This window comes from Cyprinodon tularosa, unplaced genomic scaffold (genome assembly GCF_016077235.1).
Source record: "Cyprinodon tularosa strain WSP-4 unplaced genomic scaffold, ASM1607723v1 ctg110, whole genome shotgun sequence".
Classification (NCBI taxonomy): domain Eukaryota; kingdom Metazoa; phylum Chordata; class Actinopteri; order Cyprinodontiformes; family Cyprinodontidae; genus Cyprinodon; species Cyprinodon tularosa.
Window position 1 is genome coordinate 427605 of NW_024037894.1, and position 19802 is coordinate 447406.

The 19802-nt window shown below is 40.2% G+C and overlaps 1 protein-coding gene across 1 annotated transcript in view; it reads right to left on the reverse strand.

Moving 5' to 3' along the window:
* Window positions 1–218: 218 nt before the first annotated feature.
* LOC119790941 (Down syndrome cell adhesion molecule-like protein 1 homolog) overlaps window positions 219–19802 on the reverse strand; it is a 98153-nt gene continuing 78569 nt past the window's right edge. Inside the window, 14 exon segments of the mRNA XM_038296723.1 lie at window positions 219–4013; window positions 6234–6545; window positions 6626–6820; window positions 6914–7066; window positions 7147–7265; window positions 10754–10784; window positions 10879–11034; window positions 11115–11402; window positions 12791–12979; window positions 13228–13326; window positions 13410–13573; window positions 13684–13801; window positions 14170–14323; window positions 17009–17148. Of these exon segments, the coding sequence (XP_038152651.1) occupies window positions 3577–4013; window positions 6234–6545; window positions 6626–6820; window positions 6914–7066; window positions 7147–7265; window positions 10754–10784; window positions 10879–11034; window positions 11115–11402; window positions 12791–12979; window positions 13228–13326; window positions 13410–13573; window positions 13684–13801; window positions 14170–14323; window positions 17009–17148 (2555 nt within the window). The 3' untranslated portion in view covers window positions 219–3576.

A 19802-nucleotide genomic window follows, 5' to 3' on the forward strand; every position in this document is an offset into this window, starting at 1 on the left:
CAGAGTACATCGCTGTTCAGTCCCCAGAGGATCCTTTCAGCCTACATCTGGTTAACTAAAACTGAGTTACTGAATCATTTCATTTCCCTGTGGGATTAATAAAGTATTTTTTCAATTCAATATACATAGATTTTTATTCTTCTCATTTTGATCCAGAAACGTTGCTCTTATGAAACACTGGTTCTTTTTCTGTGGTGGAAATGACAGGAAGCACGGCGTATGAAAGATAGCTTTATTGCACAAGGTGTTAGAATGATCTTTTTAGTTTTTGCTTTTTCATAGAAAATGTACCTTTGAACACAAGCAATTGCTGTAACAAGCAACTTAAAAGAAATGTTTGGGATATCCTCAGCAAATTTTTTTTTCAAACATTTTTCCATCATTTTTTCCCTTTTAGCAAGCATGCAATGACTTTTTCAAGGGTTGAACAAAATAGAAAACAATAAAAAAGTAAATAGGACAAATGACAACATCGAAATCTGATTTTTTTTTTTAAATAAAAAGACAAGAAATTAACAAATAGTATCAAAAACATATGGGGGGGAGGGGGCGTATTTGTCCATTTTTTTTAAGAAAAAAAAAAATTGTGATGTTATTTCAGTTTTGAAAGAGGGACTTTCCACCTTGATGTGTCCCCTGATTTATTTTGAAGAAAATAGCTCTTCATACAAAACTGTGTGTGATGTTCAAGACTGGACTTAAAAACAACACCGACAAAAGGTAGAGATGATGATCCAGGTGGGTTGGGGAGGTGGTGGCATAATCCTCCGTTCATCACGGTGGGTCGGGGTGGGGGGTCAAAGGCGAGAGCTGAAACGAAGCAGTTCTACAGAACGGCTCTGGTCCAGTGTTTACACAACATGATATCAGTTTGGACCAAAAGAGCCACAGTCCCTGATTTCAATAGGCTGAACCGGTGTAAAACCACAGGCCTGGTACTGCTGGACCTCTGGAAACAAACTGACAGAACTGGAGAGCAATAAAAACCAACAGAACCCCCCCCACCCCCTCAAAAAAAAAAAGAGCAGACGAACAAACAGCAAATGGAGAAATAAATAGTAAACAGGAAACACTACTGTTGGAATGCTTGACAAAAAGGCATCCCAATAGGTTCCTGTTTTCATGTACAATGGTGTAAAAAGGGGGGGAGGGGGTAAAAAAGAAAAGAAAAAAAAGAGGGACATTTACAGTTTTTCAGACAGGACAACAACGAGGATATCAATTCAATGAACATCATATAAACTGCAAAATTGAACTCCCTGACATAGAACATCTCTTGACATTAATATTATTAATATTTCATTCACATTATGACTGGCATTCATTTCAGCTTATTTATTTGGCTGAGAAGCAAAGGACTACATCTGTGATGATTGGCAATCGGCCCCCGCAGACCCGGGGCCCCTCACAGCAGCCCGCGTCTGGGACCGATTTGCAGCAAACAGCAAGAAGGTGTTTCATCCACTGAGATAGAGACACGATGACGGAGAACCTGGGTCTTTTGAAAGATTTCCCAGGTTGTTACGCATTTTTAGGTTTGGTTTTGTAAACCTTTGACTTGCTTGCCTTTTCTAAGCTACTTTGGGTCCGTTTTGACTTAACGTCGAAGGTTGTGGTAACAGAAGAGAGGCGTAACCTTACTATAATTTCTGAATCTAATGGTGGCCCAGGGGTGCAAATGTGCTGGAAATGCATACAAAAGCTGCAAACAAAAACCGACAGAACAGATGCAAAGGAAAGCTGCATAGAAGCGAAACAGGCCTGTCTGATTTTTGATCTGTCCTGTTAATTCTCTCATAGCGGCTGTGGCACCTTCTTTTTGTTTTTAATATATCAAGATAAAGGACAGTAGAAACAGAAACGCTTTGGGTTCCATCAGCACAGTTAGAAGACCAAAGTAACGCTGGGGTGACGGTAGGCCGTCCCCATTCCCAGCCGCTCACTTCCAGCCTTCTTTAAAGGACCTGGTCAACGTGGGTCAGGTCCTTTAAATGTCACACCCACTCTGACGTATTCCTGTGGGCGGAGCTTTGCTGGAAGCAGACAGATTTCCCGAAGAGCTTCAATATGTTAATTAATTGGTGTCAAAATCAAATCTGGATTTTCATGGCTAATCCCTACCAATCCCATGCTGGTTTACAAAGATTTCCTACAGTTTCTTTTTTTTCTTTGCCTCCAGCTATCAGACGTAACTGTGAGGTCAGCAAAAATAGAAAAAAATAAAACGGTTTATAGACCAGTGACATTCTGTTTCTCTCTGTCTTTACTTGCAGCTGTTCTTTTTTCCCCTCATTTACCCTTTGAATCAGCGCCGTTTATGTGTTGCGGCAGGTTTATGTATTTGCGGCACATTTGCATTTTGCTGCTCTCTTCTATTTATAAGATTTCAGCATTTTTTTTCCTTTGTGTTGCTCGACTTTTTGTATTTAAGGTACATTTAATGTATTAGCAGGACGTTTGCACACCTTGTCCACCACAGACTCACAGGCCGACATGCCGGGTAAGAAGATTTCATTATCATATCGTTATAGTGTATCAGCATAGTGATAGTTTCCCCCCCAGAAACACACAAACACATCTTCCCAACCCGCTTTCTGTTAGCCCGCAAACAAGCACTAACATACAGAATATCTCACATATATATACTAAACATTTTCTCTCTTATGTCCGACTTTTCTTAAATTTTCTCTACTTCTAACTTCAATGATTGAGCGATTGCCTCCTTTCTTAAAATTTGCCACTAACAAACTGCTGTATAGAACTATCACTTCGGTGTAGCATATACAGTTTATACTTTGTCATCATTTCCCTTAAATGTCAATAATATACCTACATAGAAATATATATGTAAAATTCTTTATAATACCAAATATTCTCTATTTGCAAGGTGAGAAATTCTAGCTGCTTCATTGGGGTTGAAGAGTTGAGACATGGTTCAGCTGCAGAGAGATGAGTGGAGAATACTAATCCAGGAGGTGAACCTGAATCCTTCATTTTTGGGGGGATCATAATCAAAAAGGGGGAAAATCTGCCTATTCTTGTTGGGGAGAGACACCGAGAGAGTGAGAGAAAACCGGGGACTGAACTGAAGTCCTGCAAATGGACCAAAAATACAAAATAAATAAAAAACTATGAAGGACATTGTGTGTGTGTGTGTGTGTGTGTGTGTGGATGGTCGCACAGCTTCGTAATTGCTGCTATAGTCTTTGTTGTCATGAACTGGGAACCATCAGCTCTTCAGTTAGAGTCACGTTAGCAGGAATCCCGTTCTGTGATTGGCTGTGTGTCTCCTGCAGGAACTGAGTGGAGCTGAGCACCAGCCGGCTGGAACTGTTAGTCGGAGTTAGTAGTTCTCGTATTGAGTTCCATTTTAAACATGAAGAGAAGGGTTAGCTGGGTTTCTGTCTAGAGGGGGGGGGACACCTCCGCCCCCTCTGGAGGAAAAGTAGACAGGAAGCTGGGCGGCTCACCGTTGGCTCGGCTTTCAGAAAGCCTGTTCTGGCCCAGACTGATGAGAGCCAGGGTTGCGCCGGCTGAGGAACGGGGCAGCAGTGCAAGTCTGTGCAGCAGAATGGACTACACCAGCGTGTAGGACTTGGAATAGGCCCCCACGCTCTGTTTCTGCAGCCTCCCCAGGGCTGAGGAGCTGCTCTCCAGCAGCGAGTCTCTGGAGCCGCCCACCTTGTTGCTGCCGGCCGGGTTGCTGCTGGTGCTGGACGTGGAGGCCGTTGCCGCGTTGCTGGAGCTGGGCATGGTGAGAGTCCTCTGGGGCAAGGTGGAGGTGCCCGAGCTGGCCCCCAGGCTGCCCAGGCCGGAGTGAACCAGCGTCAGCGCCTGCTGCTTGGCCGAGTCCAGAGTCTTGTGGCGGCCCTGGGTGTGGTATGCCCGCTGAGTCAGGCTGCGAATCGAGGCTTCCCGCGGTGGCACAGCTGGACATGGGTCATGCAGGGAGTCCCCTTGCTTCCGGAAGAATGGGTCCGACTTCATGTAAAGGGGTAGATTGCAGAATTCACCTGTTGAATAAAAGAAAATACCAATCAGGACAGAATGCATCAGTTTGTAGGGAATTGTGATTTTTATTTTTATTTTGTGAGGAGTCTGGACTGAAAAAAATAAATATAAGCCATTTATTCTTGAAATAAATGTAATTTATCTTGTATTGAGCAAATAAGTAAGGCCACTTATGGAGTTTGATGATAAGAAATAAGAAAAATCCCCTACATTATCTAATTCAAGTTATTCTTATTTTAAGGTTAAAGGAATAGTACACCCAAAACATGATTAGCCTTCATTTTCTACTCACCCCCATGCTGAACAACACTCTGGAGTACTTTTTTGATATCTCAAATGCATCTGGAGATCTGGGAGGCTTCTTGCTGTCTGCTGACATTCAAATAATGGAGGTCTATGGCGCCCGAGGCAGAAAAGTCCATAAAAGTCCACAAAAAACGTGTCAATATTTCTCCATACTGCTCGTCCAATGTATTCCAAGTGTCCTGAGTGGGTAGCGTCCAGAATTTACTCGAAACGAAGTCATTTAGAATGTTTTTAGAGCATAAACAGTAGTGTATAGGATTTCCTGAAAGCGCGCACCTGCGCGTTCACGAGTCTACGGAAACCGGCAGACCAAACCAGACGAAAGTGCGCATTCAGCGTCTGCTCTGCCAATAATGCAAGCGTAGAAGAAGAAATGTGCTGTTTACCTGTGCAAAGAAAGAAACAACGAAAGAAAAATGTCTGAGGACTTCAGTGTTGAGGAAGAGCATGAGTTCTTTGCCGAGCTGAATGCGCACTTTCATCTGGTTTGGTCTGCCGGCTTCCGTAGCGTCGTGATCGCGCATGTGCGCGCTTTCAGGAAATCCTATACACTACTGTTTATGCTCTAAAAACATTCTAAATGACTTCGTTTCGAGTAAATTCTGGATGCTACCCACTCAGGACACTTGGAATACATTGGACGAGCAGTATGGAGGAATATTGACATGTTTTTGTGGACTTTTATGGACCTTTCTGCCTCGGGCGCCATAGACCTCCATTATTTGAATGTCAGCAGACAGCAAGAAGCCTCCCAGATCTCCAGATGCATTTGAGATATCAAAAAAGTACTCCAGAGTGTTGTTCAGCATGGGGGTGAGTAGAAAATGAAGGCTAATCATGTTTTGGGTGTACTATTCCTTTAAATATGCTCATTCAATTGAAAAACCATCTTATTTACCTGATCAAATTAACAGCAAATACACTGATTTCAAGACGTTTTTAAGCTTCTTTTTTAGATCCGTTTTTGCCGTGTAAACCAAGCTGACATCTCCTTTGCCTTCCCTCCAACCTGATATAAACGATCTAGATGCAGCACAAAATTGTGCCTATTTTACATCATTACATTTTAACATAATTTACTGGCTTTAATTTTTCTTGAAGCCAGGCATTATCATGCATATATACAACAAAAATACGCAGGATCATAAAGGTTTAAGAAAAAACCAGACCATCTAAAAATCAGCCATGTTTAGAGACCTGGTTGCTGATTTTTCCTTGGGAGCCAAATAAAGAAGAAACTGGAGCTCCACATCAGGGTTGGAAGTTTCTCCCGGACTGCGTCAGGATTTTCCTCTTTTTATTTTTTTTTCCGGCCTCTTCCAGAAGAAACTTGGAAGGTCAAATTTACTGGAAAGTTTTGTTTCTTTTGGTGAATATTTTGCCCTAAGCAGGCCCAGATCTAGTAATAACCTGGAGGTGGGGTTCAATATCTATAAACCAGGGGGGGGGTTATGGGGCAGGAATAGCGGAAGAAATGAAAGAAAAAGAAATCTGATTATAGAAGAAAGTGTTTTCCTACCATTTAAAGGCTGTTAGTAAATGATCACTTCTGGTAAGAATAATCTGGACTATTGAACTCGATTGTGCTGCTATATTACTGCTGTTCTGTATGTTGAAATGCAGCGTTTCAATAGGGTTGATACTTTTGTGACCAATAGTTATTCGTTCATCTAGATTTGTATTAGATAGATTCTATAAATTCCTATTTTGTGTCACTATGTGTATCCTCATAAAGATTTCTCCTTATGTATTTTTCTTCATTTAAATCTTCTGTTCCAGTTCTGTCTGACTTTTTGTGATTTTCTGCTCTCTGCGGATCATAACACATAACAATAAATAACGTTGTTGGCTCAGAGCAGAGAGGAACTGCTGTCGACTTATACATCTCGATAATGTCAAAATCTACCAACACTCACTTTTGTTCGCCCGGTGGGGAATGGGCACCGCCACATTTTTCCCGCGGTCGTAGTCTTGCGGTTTGGGCGGTGAGGCGGTGAAGCGGCAGATGCCCGGCTCAGACGGCGTGCTGAGGGAGGTCATGCTATCCGCCGGGTCATTGGTACCCGTGGTCATCTGGTCAGACGAGCTGTCCGAGATGAAGCATTCTGTGATGGTGAACTTGGCGTGCTGCAGGTGCTCCTCCAGCTTGGCGTGTTCGTACGCTCGGGCCAGCTCCTCGTAGGTGGAGGACGCGCTCTCCGTCGACACCATGCTGTTCCGACCTTTATCTGGAAAAAAAAGTTCAGGGATTTAGTTTTTTTCAGAATGGGTTTAATCTAGTGTTTCATGGCTGCTCTTGCAGATTTACCCGTGTCCTGCGAGAGGCTGGCGCTGTAGCTGTCGCTCTCCGTGGCGGTGATGCCGTGGGATCCCATCGTCCGCCAGTCTGAGGTCAGAGTCCGAGCCGAAGCTGTGGACTGACTGGGTCGACTCAGCGTCCACTGGCTGGAGTATCTGTTCCTGGAGCTGTGGGCGGATTTGATGCTCTTCCTTGACACAGGGTCTGAGCAACATAGAGATGGGCGTTAGAGCTCGCCATGTCGTCAGTGACCCGGGAGGTCAGGTTTTAACAACATAAAACATAAAACGGACTCACTGGTGCCGGGACGGATGTCAGACATGTCGATCAGAGGCCCTGAGTTCTGGATGAGGGCCTGGTGGTGCAGAGCCACTCCGGTGCAGAAGTTCTGAGGGTTGACGGACTGGCTGAACTCTGTGTCCGTCACCGGCACCGCAGCCTTGTCCTCTCCTGTCGCAGACACACGTATTAACCACCACTCAGACACACGCTGCACTCAGACCTGCTGAGGTCAGTCTGTGGACACTTGCCTATCTGCTTGATTCCCTCCTTGTCCTCGATGAGCAGCTGAACTCGCGGGATGTCGATGTGGAGCCTCGGCCCCTGGGGAGGGCCCTTCACAGGCGTGTCTATGCTGCGGTTGTTCTTGCTAGAAGCACAAAGTCAGAATATACATCAAGTGTGGAACCGTATGTAGACAGTCTGGCCATGGGATGATATAATCATGGATTTATGGATACTACTATTTAAAAATGTTTTCCTACCAAATACGATTTATGCATTGTTTTAATCACTCAAATTTTGTAATATGATTTACAAATGACTTCTAAAAATAGGTTTTATTTCAATTATCCCTCTGAGAGGTGATCTGAATTTAAAGGGAAATTCAAGCTGTTAAAAAATGCTGTAAAACAATAAGATTTCACCACAAACCCTGAAAATAGAACAGACTAAATGTTTGCAGCTGGTGGTCTCACACAGAAAGATAGTTTATCAGTTATTAGGAGAACAGGAGGTGATGAACTGATGTCAGTCTGAGTTATGAAAGCCCAAGAAGAAGATTATGGAAAAAAAAAAGTATCTTTATAAACAAACTATTTGATTAATTGACAAATCAAACCTGTATTCTTCAAATCTTCTTAGGAAAGAAAAAATAAAAGCATCTCTTCCTGCTTATAAGCAGATTAGTGAATAAGCTACGATATTGTGAACCAAGTTAGTTTATTCTAAATAAAGCATAAAGCTGAGAGACAATGTAGACCTTAAAGTACTAGAGTTTCTTTATGGGGTCAAAAACAACATCATTTAAAAAAGTTTTTCTTTAAATCATCAGTCCTTATGATCTAAGATGTTTGGATGATGTTGAGCATGTTAAAGTTAGAACAAATGATAAATATAGACATGTCTCTGTTATTGGTAAATAGTTATGGAATGGACTTCTGCAAGAGTATAAACTATGTACTTCCTGGTCAATGTTTAAAAGAAGGCTCAAACGGAAAAGAATAAGAGACTATCATATGTAAAAACAAAAATATGAGAACACAAATCAGAATTTTGGCTTGATAAGTTTGATTTACTTATAAAAGATGTTAAGCTGTATTAGTAATATTTCTTGGTTTAAATTGGATAGACAACATATAAGCTTTTATAAGCTAACAATTATTTTGCAAGTCGATTAATCTGTTGATTTACAATCGTATAGCCAAATGTTTCTTACAGGAGATTTTTGAAGAAATTAAACAAAGTGAAACTAAAACTTTTGGACAGAGCAGCAGATTGACAGAAAGAAAAGTTTTTTCTTTTTATCTTAAATACAAAATGTTAATATATATTTTTTCACAATTTCTGCTCCAAGTGGGATGCTCTGTCAGCTAAAGGCATGTTTTAAAGTCTCTACACTACGGTTAATGGTTAATTGATTATTATATTAGTTAACAATTATTTCAATAATCGATTAATCTGATTATTTGATTCAGGCCTATTTCAGACTACTCCTTTTTTGTTTAAAAATATTTTTTTTACATATATGTGTGTACAGCAGTGGTGGAGGAAGTACTTAACTGTACTTAAGTATACTTTTAGGTATCTATACTTTACTCCATTACTTATTTTTCTTCCTACTTCTGACTTCTACTCATTACATTTTCACACAAGTATCTTTATATTTTATTCCTTACATTTTAAAACAAACGTTACTCGTTACTCTTGGCTTCAGTTTAATGTTTAGAAATATTTATTTTATGTCCTGTGCGCCATCCAGTGCAGATCATTGGCTCCATTCACATCTAGTGAAAACTAGTGTTATTGGATGAGTCATATAACGCAAACACTCATTGGTTAACTAAAGGAAATAATCTGAAACAAGCAGGTGTTCTTCAAACTGTTAATGTGAATTATCTATGCCATGCTACAATGTAGGATTCAGAAAAAGATGTTGAAATGTCTGAAAGGTCGGACACAGGTGAGAGCGTATCGGGAGATGGAGACCAACAAGACCTCCCTCAGCCATGGCCCTATCTCAGAATTTTTCGAAATAGTCGAAAAATTGAGCTTTCAATTCATATGGTGGTGTCTGGCTGTTTTTTTTTTTTATAAGGTGACTTTATACTTTTATCCTTTAAGTAGTTTTTGGAGCACATACTTTTTCACTTTTACTTGAGTAAAGAGGTCAGGTTGATGCTTCAACTTTTACCAGAGTGTTTTTAAACTGCAGTATCTATACTTCTACTTAAGTAACAAATGTGTGTACGTTTGACACCACTGGGTACTTGACTAAAAGTATTGATACTGATCGTCAAATCTTACTCAACTACAAGTAAAAGTTACTACGGTAAGTCAAAAATCTACTCAAGTTAGAGTATTGAACTACTCACTTTTGAAGATACTTAAGTATTCAAAAGCACATGTATTTAAAAGTACTAAACTATTATAATTTATAGATGATTTAAGAATTTTGACGTTTTTTCTAGATTGTTTTTGCAGTACTGCAGCTCTTCCAGAGAGAACAAGGGACTCTTGTGTTTCTTAATTACTAATTATTACTAATGTTCTCTAAAGAACCCATTTCTGGCCATGTTTATGACTCTTTTCTCTCCATAAATGCCATCTGATGCAGAATTAACGGCCATCAGATTTGATTCTCCTCCCACTTCAGAGTCACACTGCAAAAACTGGAAGTAAATGAATGTTTCTTAAATTAAGTGCCTTTGCCTCTAATTTGATATGAAATATCAAATTTAAATATGATTGTAATAGGTAAGTAAATAAATAACAGGTAAATAAATAAATGATCGCACTCAGATCAAGCCAATGGAATGAGTGCTCTTTTCTTTTAAATTAGATAATCATATATAATGCTCTTGAATTAAGATGGAGCTCATAATTCTGCCATTTCTGAACTTTTTCATTTTGTTTAAGCTTCTCATTTCTGCTTCATTTTATGTTATTCTGTGTTTGTCAAGATTTCTATTACTTTTGAATTCTTAGTTTTACTATCCAGTTATTTCTTTCAGTTATCTATTTTCAGCATGTTTGGTATTATTTATTCTTTGGTGTAGTTTTAGTTCTTTAGTTTTATTTTCTTTAGCTTAATTTAGTTTATTTCCTAGTTACAGTTAGATCTTGGTTATATTTGCTCCTCTCCACACCTGCTCCCTATTAGCTGATTAGTCCATTCATTGTTTGTTTCTCCCATATGTTCACCTCCTTTTTAGTTCCTCTTTGCTGGATCCTTGTCATTCTTTAGGTTTATCCCTTCCTAGTGTCTCCTAGTTTTTTGGTTCTTACATTTTTTCAGGATTAAAGATTTTGTATTTTTAGTTCTTCATAATTTTTTTTAAAGTCATGATCTTTGCCTCTACTATTCGGCATTATGGTCCACCAACCCTGACAATGTTTTGTTTTTTTTCTTATTTAAAGAACAAATTCTCCTTTCCCATTAGTAAATTGTCTTCCTTAACAATTCCAAAACAAAAACCCTACAACAACCCAAATTAAATAATAAAAAATCACTTGGTTATCTTATCTTGGTTATAATTTTTTGCAGTGTCAGTGATTTATCACATACAAACCTAATGATATATTTTAAAGTTTGGGGTTGACAAACAACAAAAGAAGAAAAATACATTTGAGTCACACCTGATGAGCATTTCAGCCAGGCTCTTTGCATCTGTAAGGAGAGAATAATGTCATTAGCTTACAGGTAGCCTCCACTTTAATTGGTTCGTTTCAGCAATAATTTATCAGACATATTTATTTCTCACCCCTGAGCCGTTTAAGCCGCTTCTCCTTGCGTTTCTTGCGGATGATGAAGAGTAAAGCCACGCCTAGAGTGACCAGAATTACAGGAGAGCCGATGGAGAAGAGTTTTTTCACATCGTCCCCTTCCCCACGGGCTGATTTGATGGGCGGGATCGTACCTTAGGAGACACAGCAGCAAGGTTGCGTTAAAAAGGCAGTAAGAGGAAGAAGCAAAGGGGAAAAAAAGAGAAGCACTCACTGCCGTCGTAGTCGGTGGTAGCAAACTGGGAGGTCTGGTTTCCACAGCCGGCGCTGTTGCAGGCCTTCATTTTGAGCTCGTACCACGTAGCCTCTCGCAGCTCACTGAGGAACAGCTGATTGGTGGAGTTGGCCTTGAGGCTCTGCCAGGCCCACGTGCCTTTGGGCCTGAAGTCCAGCATGAGGTCGGTGATGGGGCAGCCGCCGCTGGTCCAGCCCTGCAGGTTCAGTCCTGCGTGTGTGGAGTTGATGTGTGTGAGCAGCGGCTGGTCCTTGTTAAACACAGGCTCTGGAGACAGACCCACACAACACAGAACAGCTGATAAGAAACAGGCAGATCACATAGAAACCAGAGTTCAAAGGTTAGCTTAACATTGACAGGGACGGCATGTTAGACTTCTCTCATCAGGAAGGAACAACAAACATTTTTTCCTTTAATAAATGTGGCAAGCCGGGCGATGGGAAAGAAGGAGAAGATGATGAGAAAAGAGAGCAGAGAAAGGGTGGACTGCTGGAAGAACTGCGGTGAACTGGTGAAAGAAAAGTGAAATGGTGTGCTTAAAGATGACCCTGCGCATTTAGAGGATGTTTGGCTCAACCTGCTGCTGCTTCTCTACTATGACCATAATCAAAGATAAATATCGAGCCAGGCTCACGAATTAGCACCTTGATATGTGCTTAAGAATGGCTTTGTCGCCAATTAAACTCAGGTTTAAAGCCTTGCAGGGCAGCCTAAAGCCCACTGCTCTCATTAAGACAGAAAAAAGGAAGAAACAAACGGTCAGTTCAGGTGTTTTATAAAATATATAAATCAGTTATAATTTATAGTCAATTATACCAAACTGAATGAATGGTGTTCTCTACTTTAATATGGAATAAGATTTTAATATGGAAAAATTTTATATATTTTTTTTAAGTCAATGTAAGTGAAATAAAATGAGGTGTTTATGCATCGATGTTATCATGGATGCATAAACACCTCATTTTATTTCAGCGTTTAATTCTGTTTAAAGTAACAGATTATAATTAAAATGTCTCCGGACCTTTACTGGTTGTTGATTTTCTTTATTTGAACCCAGCTGATTTTTAATTGGATAACCCTGGTCTAAAGGGACACTCAAGAGAAAAAAAAAACTTTCTTAGAGAAAATATCTAGTTGCGCACCAGTTACTCTCTTTCCTGAGCATTGTGGAGAACCATGTTCATTAAAATGGATGTACATGAACTAATTAGGCTATATTTTAAATTTTGGCTACCAATCAAAGACATTGCTGCATTAGTTGCAAGACTTCACCATTATGTTGTGTCTAGACATCACTTTAAATGCATCCTGAAGTCCTGTGGTCTATTTCGGTGCAAAGGAAGCACAAACCTTGATTATGTTGTAGCATTCACTCAAACACAACAGCAAACGATTGGTCAACTGAACGGTTATAGATGGATGTTTACAAAATGTCTGGAAAATGGATTAAAGGTAAAAGAGGAAGGGTTCCATCTGATATGAGAAAGTATTTGGTGTGCACAAGAAATTGTTTATAGAAATGGAATTTGTTAAACCTAAATAAATGAAATGAATTTACCATCTACATTTTTAGGATTATAGTTCTGCATGGCGTGTGATCATCTGTGGGAATCAAAGCAAAGTGAAGGTTCTGATATCTGTCAAGCGGCTCTGACCTCTTCCATGTGTCTTGGCCTCAATGATCTCACTGATGCGACCCGAGCCAACGCTGTTCTTAGCCGCCAGCTTGACTTTGTACCACGTTCCGCAGCGCAGATTATCCAACCTAAAGGAACGCTCGCTGGAGCTGATGAACACATCCCTCCACTCCTCTGTGTTGTCCACAGAGTACTGCAGCACAAACCCTGCAGACAGACAGAGCAGCCTGAAGTCAATGAAGGTTCCTTCCATGAACTACCTAAAGTTACAACGTTTGCACACCAGGTGGCGACAGTTAGCTTGAAATAGTTGCTGCTGGGACAGAATTTCACTTCTTTAAACTCTTGATACACAAGTTTGGTATAAAACTGACTTCAGAGATTGAAACGTGCAGGAATATCCTGTCAGGATCAATGTCTGTGACAGGAAGTGCAAAGGTGGAGCGGCAGATTACCTCTGATCGAACTTCCTCCGTTGTCCCCAGGAATCCAAGCCAGGGTGATGGAGGAGGTGGAGGTGGTGGAGACAGTCAGACGGGGCTGATCAGGAGGAACTGAGCAGGCAAACAGAAACCCACTGAGTCAGCGTTCAGAGCACAGAGCCGTCACAGAGGCAAAGAAAGCTGTCTCTTCTTACCTTGAACCACCAGGTTCACAATGATGGTGTCAAAGCCCAAGGTGTTGGTAGCCGTGCAGGTGTAGTACCCAGAATCCTCTGCTTTGACTGACCGCAGCACCAGCGTCCCGTTGGACAGGATCTGCCGCTGGCTGTCAGCTGTCACAGGAAGGGTGGAGTCCTCGCTGAGAGAGAAAAAAGTCCAACAAAGTTGTTCTTTTCTGTTTTCCAAACTCAAAGATCCAAGCTGCGTTTAATTGGGGGGGGGGGGGGGGGGGGGGGGGGGTGTTCTGACCTGTCTTTGGTCCATTTGATGGTGGGGGCGGGCTCTCCTACTGAGCTGCATGGCAGACGCACTTCCTTCATCCAGGGTGTGGTCACCGTCCCCCCGAAGGAAAGGATCTTGGCCGGAACTGGACAGACCAACATGGAACAGCTCAGTTTGACCTGGAGCGCAGCGTGTGCGCCGTCAGCTGGGGGGAGGAGGGGGGCTAAGCAAGATGTAGCCGAGGGTTTTAGTCTATTTTTCCTTCATAGATCCTCCCTTTGATTGGTTTCTGCCGCCCTCCTCTCTCCCTGGGGGTCATTTTACTAGATAGCTCCTGTTCATCACCACATAATTAACAACACAATGTAGCCAGGCCTCGATCAATACAGCAGCTGTCAATCAATAGAGAGGAAATGTAGACGGAGAGGAGAGGGCTGAGGGATGAAAGTGACCCCCTCCCCCCCCCGTAACCTTTACCCAGCCTCTCTTTACACGTCTCCTCTGCAGGCTCACCTTTCCCAGCAGGTTCCACGGTGACCTTTGCGCTGATGTTGCCTCGGCCAGCGGTTGTCACCGCTGCAGACCAGATGTGGTACTGCTTGCCACGGCTGAGGTGCGTGATGCGGTAAAAGAGCATCTCGGGGTTGGCCTCGTACTCGCTGGGCGCCTGGGAAGGAGAGCACGCCATGTCGTGTTAGGAGGTAGCAACAAGACCAGAGAGGGAAACTCAAACAAGACATTTTAACCTGTCTGACATTATCACATGTTCAACTTCTTAAGAGCATCACCTGCAAAAATCTAAGTATTTTTCCTTGAGTTGAGCTGTAAGTAAGGCAATTTTACAATTAACTGATTTATGTTTAAAATAGGATAAAGACAACTAATTTTCTTAAAGTGAATTATATCACATCATATTATTTTTAAGACAGACATATTCCATCTGTTGGAAGGTCATCTTATTTACCTGCTCAAATTATGGATAAAAACACTTATTTAAAGAAAAAATATATATTTTACATAATTTTAGATCCGTTTTTCAGAGTCCTGTGATCAGAACTGACACATTTTTCATTAACTGGATCCAATCAGGGATCAGCAGGTTATAGACTGAAAAAAATCCAACTTCTTTTCTGTTTCTTAATAATCATTTATCATTAGTTTAAGGTTGTGGTCCAAGTGTTTTATTTGTTTTACTACCTGCTTTTATCTTCATTTGTTTTATTCTGCTTTTATTTTTCTCCTATTTTATCATCTAATTCATGTTGTCCTTGTTCTGAATTGTGCTATAGGAATAAACTTGCCTTTTTTTAAGAACATAAAAGCTAAAACTATTTTTAGGCTATAATGGGATCAGCAAAGAGAACAACTTCATCATTTTTATTCATTTTCTTTACCCTAATCTGGTGCTATTCCTAATTGTTTTGCAGAGACACTTTGCAGATTTCTGGACAGTGGTGTCACAGCTCCAGGGATTTGTTATTGAGTCTAATTTTTTGCTTTTTGTATTTATCTGAATAATTTGATAGAATGGGCTTTGTTTCCTGTCTTTCTCTACTGGATGAACTGATTAATCCAGGCTCGAACTCAGTAACCATGACAACACCTGGATTAATCACTTCATTCAGGAATGAAAGACAGGGAACAAAGGAGCTGTTTAACAGGAAGTAGTGGAGTTTAGGGCTGCAGCTAACAATTATTTTGCAAATCAATTAATCTGTCAATTTTTTTGATAAATCGGATAGCCAAATTAAAGAAGATTTGACAAAATCAAACCAGGTGGTACTAAAACTTTTCCACTTGAGGAGTTCTGGAAAGAGCAGATTGAGAGATTAAGACATTCTTAAAAATTATATATTTTTTCATAATCTTGGTATAAATACTACTCTAACTGGGTCGCTCTGTCAGCTAAAGGGAAATTTAGAGTCTCTATTCTCCAGTTAACGATTAATCGATTACTAAATTAGTTGACTATTATTTCAATAACTGATTAATCTGATTAATTGTTTCAGCTCTAGTGGAATTGTGCATAAAGTCCATTTTCACTGTGGAATACGGCAAGATGAAGGTTAATTTGAATTGGCTCAAATAAATTGAATTTGTATGAGAAAAAAAACTTTTTAAATGATTTTTTTTCCACTTTCTTTGCCAACGCAATTATGACTAAGTGTATAAAATGTGTCCTTTTTAGCTGCATGTAAAGCCACCAACCTCGAACTCATACAGTCACTAATAAACCTCCTCATCAGTTTAGCTTAAATGCTTAACATCATTAAAGATTCTGGATCATCTTTCTGAATCATGCTAGAGATTAGTGTTTTATTTTTCAGGACAATCTGAATTTACTTTGAATAAATTGATTAAATAAAGCTGATTTCCGGCCTCCAGCACTGAAACATTGTCACCTGCAGACAGATTAATGTAGAAACGTTATAAAAAGGCAAACATGCACTTTTCTGCACCAACAGGAAAACAAACCAACTCGTCCCTAAAACTGGCAGCTCGTTCTGTTTCTTATCCTTTAATTGCTTCACTCTCTCCCTCTCTGTGTTGCTTGGTAAAGAGGAGGGGATGGATGGTCAGAAAGCGGGGAGTGTTTGTGTGTTTCTGTGCATGGGGGGTTCGAACATTCCTCTAGCGTTGCGGTGGGGTTGTGGTGATCCAGGGAGTGATACAGGGGAGATAATGAAAAGACGGACAAAGACACTCTCCTCTTGATGTGACTGATACCCTCCTCTGCTCCTCCCTTCCACCCTGCCTGTCCTCCCTCCACCCCCCCATTTCCCTGTGGTGTCTCCCTACCTCTAATAGTGTGTCTCTTTTTCCCTCTCAGACTCCTCTCCCCCCTCCTCCTGCCTTTCCTGCCCATGCTCATTTACATGGCACTCATGCACAAGGAGGGAGGAATATTTGCGAATAATAAGGAAGTGCGAAGCATTCCTTATAGCAGACTTCGCTGCATGCTTTGCAGTGTATGTGCACATAATCTAACCCAAATTGAAAACGCTTCACCAATACGTGTATAAATAGAAAATGTTGAAATGTGACGTGTGTGTGTTTCTGATGCGGCAGTCTGCATGTGTGAGCTTGTTCTCAGCCTCATTTGCATATCTACGTCTCATCACGTTGCCAAGACAACCTCATCTGTTCATCTGGGAGGGCAGGAAATAAAGCAATGGTGCAAACACAGTGAAAGAGAGACATGCGCAAAGACACACACACACACATACAGGTTCAATTAATTATAGTGGTGACAAATGAATCATTTCCTTCGGCTGATTTTATCAACTGGGTTTTACAAGCAACGGAAACATTTTTTCTTGTTTTAATTGACCCCCATAGATGAAGGACTCACCGGCTGCCCAGATCCTGGACTGGAGCAGTAAATGGTGTATTTGCGGATAACGCCGTTTGGTTTGAGAGGCGGTAACCAAGACACGACCACGCTGCTTGGAGAGGAAGGAACCGCCTTGATGCCGGCTGGCGGACCGGGAACTGCAGGAAAAAGCAGATCCGTGTTACCAAACACTGGAAGGCAAATTCATGTCTGCATCAATTCATTTGGGTCCCACCGATTCCCCACTAGTCCCCAAAAACATCACAAACATCTCATGAATTGAAAGTCTTGATTATTTCTGAGCTAGCAAAGATTTTTAAATCCACAAAACACAATGTGATTCACTTGATGCAGTTAATAGGTTGCAGAGGATAATTAAATATGGTATTCAGGTAAAAGGGGCCATATTTGATTAAAGAAATATCTTGTAAATAGTGATTTTAGAGCGTTTTAATTCAAAAATGTAACAATTTGATTTCTAAATTAAAAGTTGAATAAAGGTTTAATTTGAAAACTTTTACCCATCACTTTAACATATGTTTCTTTAACCAATTCTACTTGTTCTGTTTTATTGCAATATAACTGATGTTGGTTTGGTTTTAATAGTGTTCAGTACACTAAGGCTGATCAGTTTATTAGATTTTTATTTCCTAAACGAGTATATTAACTTAATGCCAGTGGATGCAGTTGTTGTTCATATGTTCATAGACGTGTCCAGGCAGGGACCAATGAGCACTGAGGGGCTCTGAATACGGACAGGTCTATGCTGATCGCAATAAATCAACAGGGAAATGATAGATGAGAACATCTAGATTTTCTAAATAAATCACTGAAGACGAACCAGATTTTCATTAGACCCTTACTATGAAATCTAAGCACATACTTTTATATTGGGGCTGTTTTAAAGGAAGTGATAGGATCAGATTTACGAGGTATCAGCAGCCACAACAGAGCGTGTGGACAGTCTTCACGGACAGACTGAATTCAAAGATCTGCACCGGTGATTTTAGAGGGTGTTTTGAATAGATGTTGGTCATTTAGTGACTGCAGAAGAATGGTATCTTCTATCCCTGACAGTGTTTGAAACAACTATTTCTTCTTTTTCTGACAAACTCTAACTCCATAAAACTTAAGAAATAATTCATAAATAGCGTGAATTCTGTATTAGCCCTCTTTGAATATATGGTAGTTTATTGTTGTGAATAATTAATTGCTGATATACCAACTAATACATAAACCAACTTTAAAATGTTAAAGTAGGATTATCACTGCGTGATCCGTATCATCAGCTCATTTGCAACCAGAAATACATCCGGCTTGCCTTTGACTTTACTTTGTAAAAAAGACCCAACTTACATGTTCCCCTCCCTAAAAACAGAAAGCGTATTAAACTATAATATATAAAAAGTTAATAATTTATATTCAGAGAAATTAAATGCTTTTAAATCCTTTCTGTTTTATGACTCGTCTCTGCCCATCTGTAGTGGACATGGGATCCTATGCTACTTTGGATTTAAACATAAATCTAGTCTTTATGAGTTTTATTTCTCCTTTCATGTTTCGTATTCAAAAAATGGTACTAAGTGTGTAATCTAAAGAATAGAAAAAACTAAAATGCAGATAAACATGGTTTAACTTATTTTGCCGGACTACAGACACTGAGCATGTCCCATGATGAGAAAATATCAAAAACATCACATTGTCTCAGAAAAGTGATTAAAATGTTTTTAAAGATGTTTAGCATTTTTTTGTGATTTAAGGATAAAAATAAATACTTTTAGCACCATAATTACATTATTTATGGCGACCAAAGAACCAAATCCACTGTACATGGGTCGCTCACTTTGCCCTTGCACCACTGCCGCGCCCCCGTGGCCCAGGTTAAGTGTTGGGAACAGCGACTTTTTGCCTGCACATTTTGAGGGTTCAAGTGTGGAGCATTCAAAGGGGCAGACGCTGTATTTGGGAAATCTTAACATTTGCAGCTTGATGCAGATTAAATCAATCTACAGGGACAGACACAACATCCAAGCAGTGATCTCTCCTCCTGCAAAGCTGTCAGCATCAAAGTATGTAAGTATTGAAAAATATACAAAGGGGTTAAACTACACTGCTTTTATACAAATAGCCACAAAAATCTATCTTTTATGTACAAGGATAAATACAATGATCACTATTACTCTACAAAAATATTTTCTACCGTGTTGAAAGAGTTTATAAGGCCAACATTAACCAAACATCTCAAACCTGCAGGCAAAAAAATATTTGTTTATATTCTGGTACTTTCAGTTTTTGGTGCAGACTAAAAAGCTTTATTTTCAGGCAGCAGGAAATCTCAGACAGAACGGCTTCAGAAAGCTTCTACTTGACATAACATTGGGCGAATGCTCTGGTATGCTGGGGCTCTGTCGCTTTCAACAACCTTGGAATATACAAAACTAGGATCAAAATCCTGATGAACTGACTATGGAGATGAAGGTTTGAGGTTTATTGTCTTGTTTAAAAACGTGTTAAAACTACTTTTTTTTCTCCACCCATTAAAACAAATAAAGCCAAGTGCGCTCTCTAGAATTAATCTGCCACTGTACAAAAGTCGGGAAAGTAAAAGGACAGATCAGCTAAAGGCCATTGAAGGAGCGCCGACCATCCACAAAGCACTAGATGTGCGTCTGACTTTATCAGAGGCGTCAAGTAACAAAGTACAAATACTTGGTTTCCTTACATAAGTAGAAATGTTGGCTATCTACACTTTATAGGACTAATTATTTTTTAGTAATATTTTTATTTCTAATCTTTAAATTTTTTTTTTGCA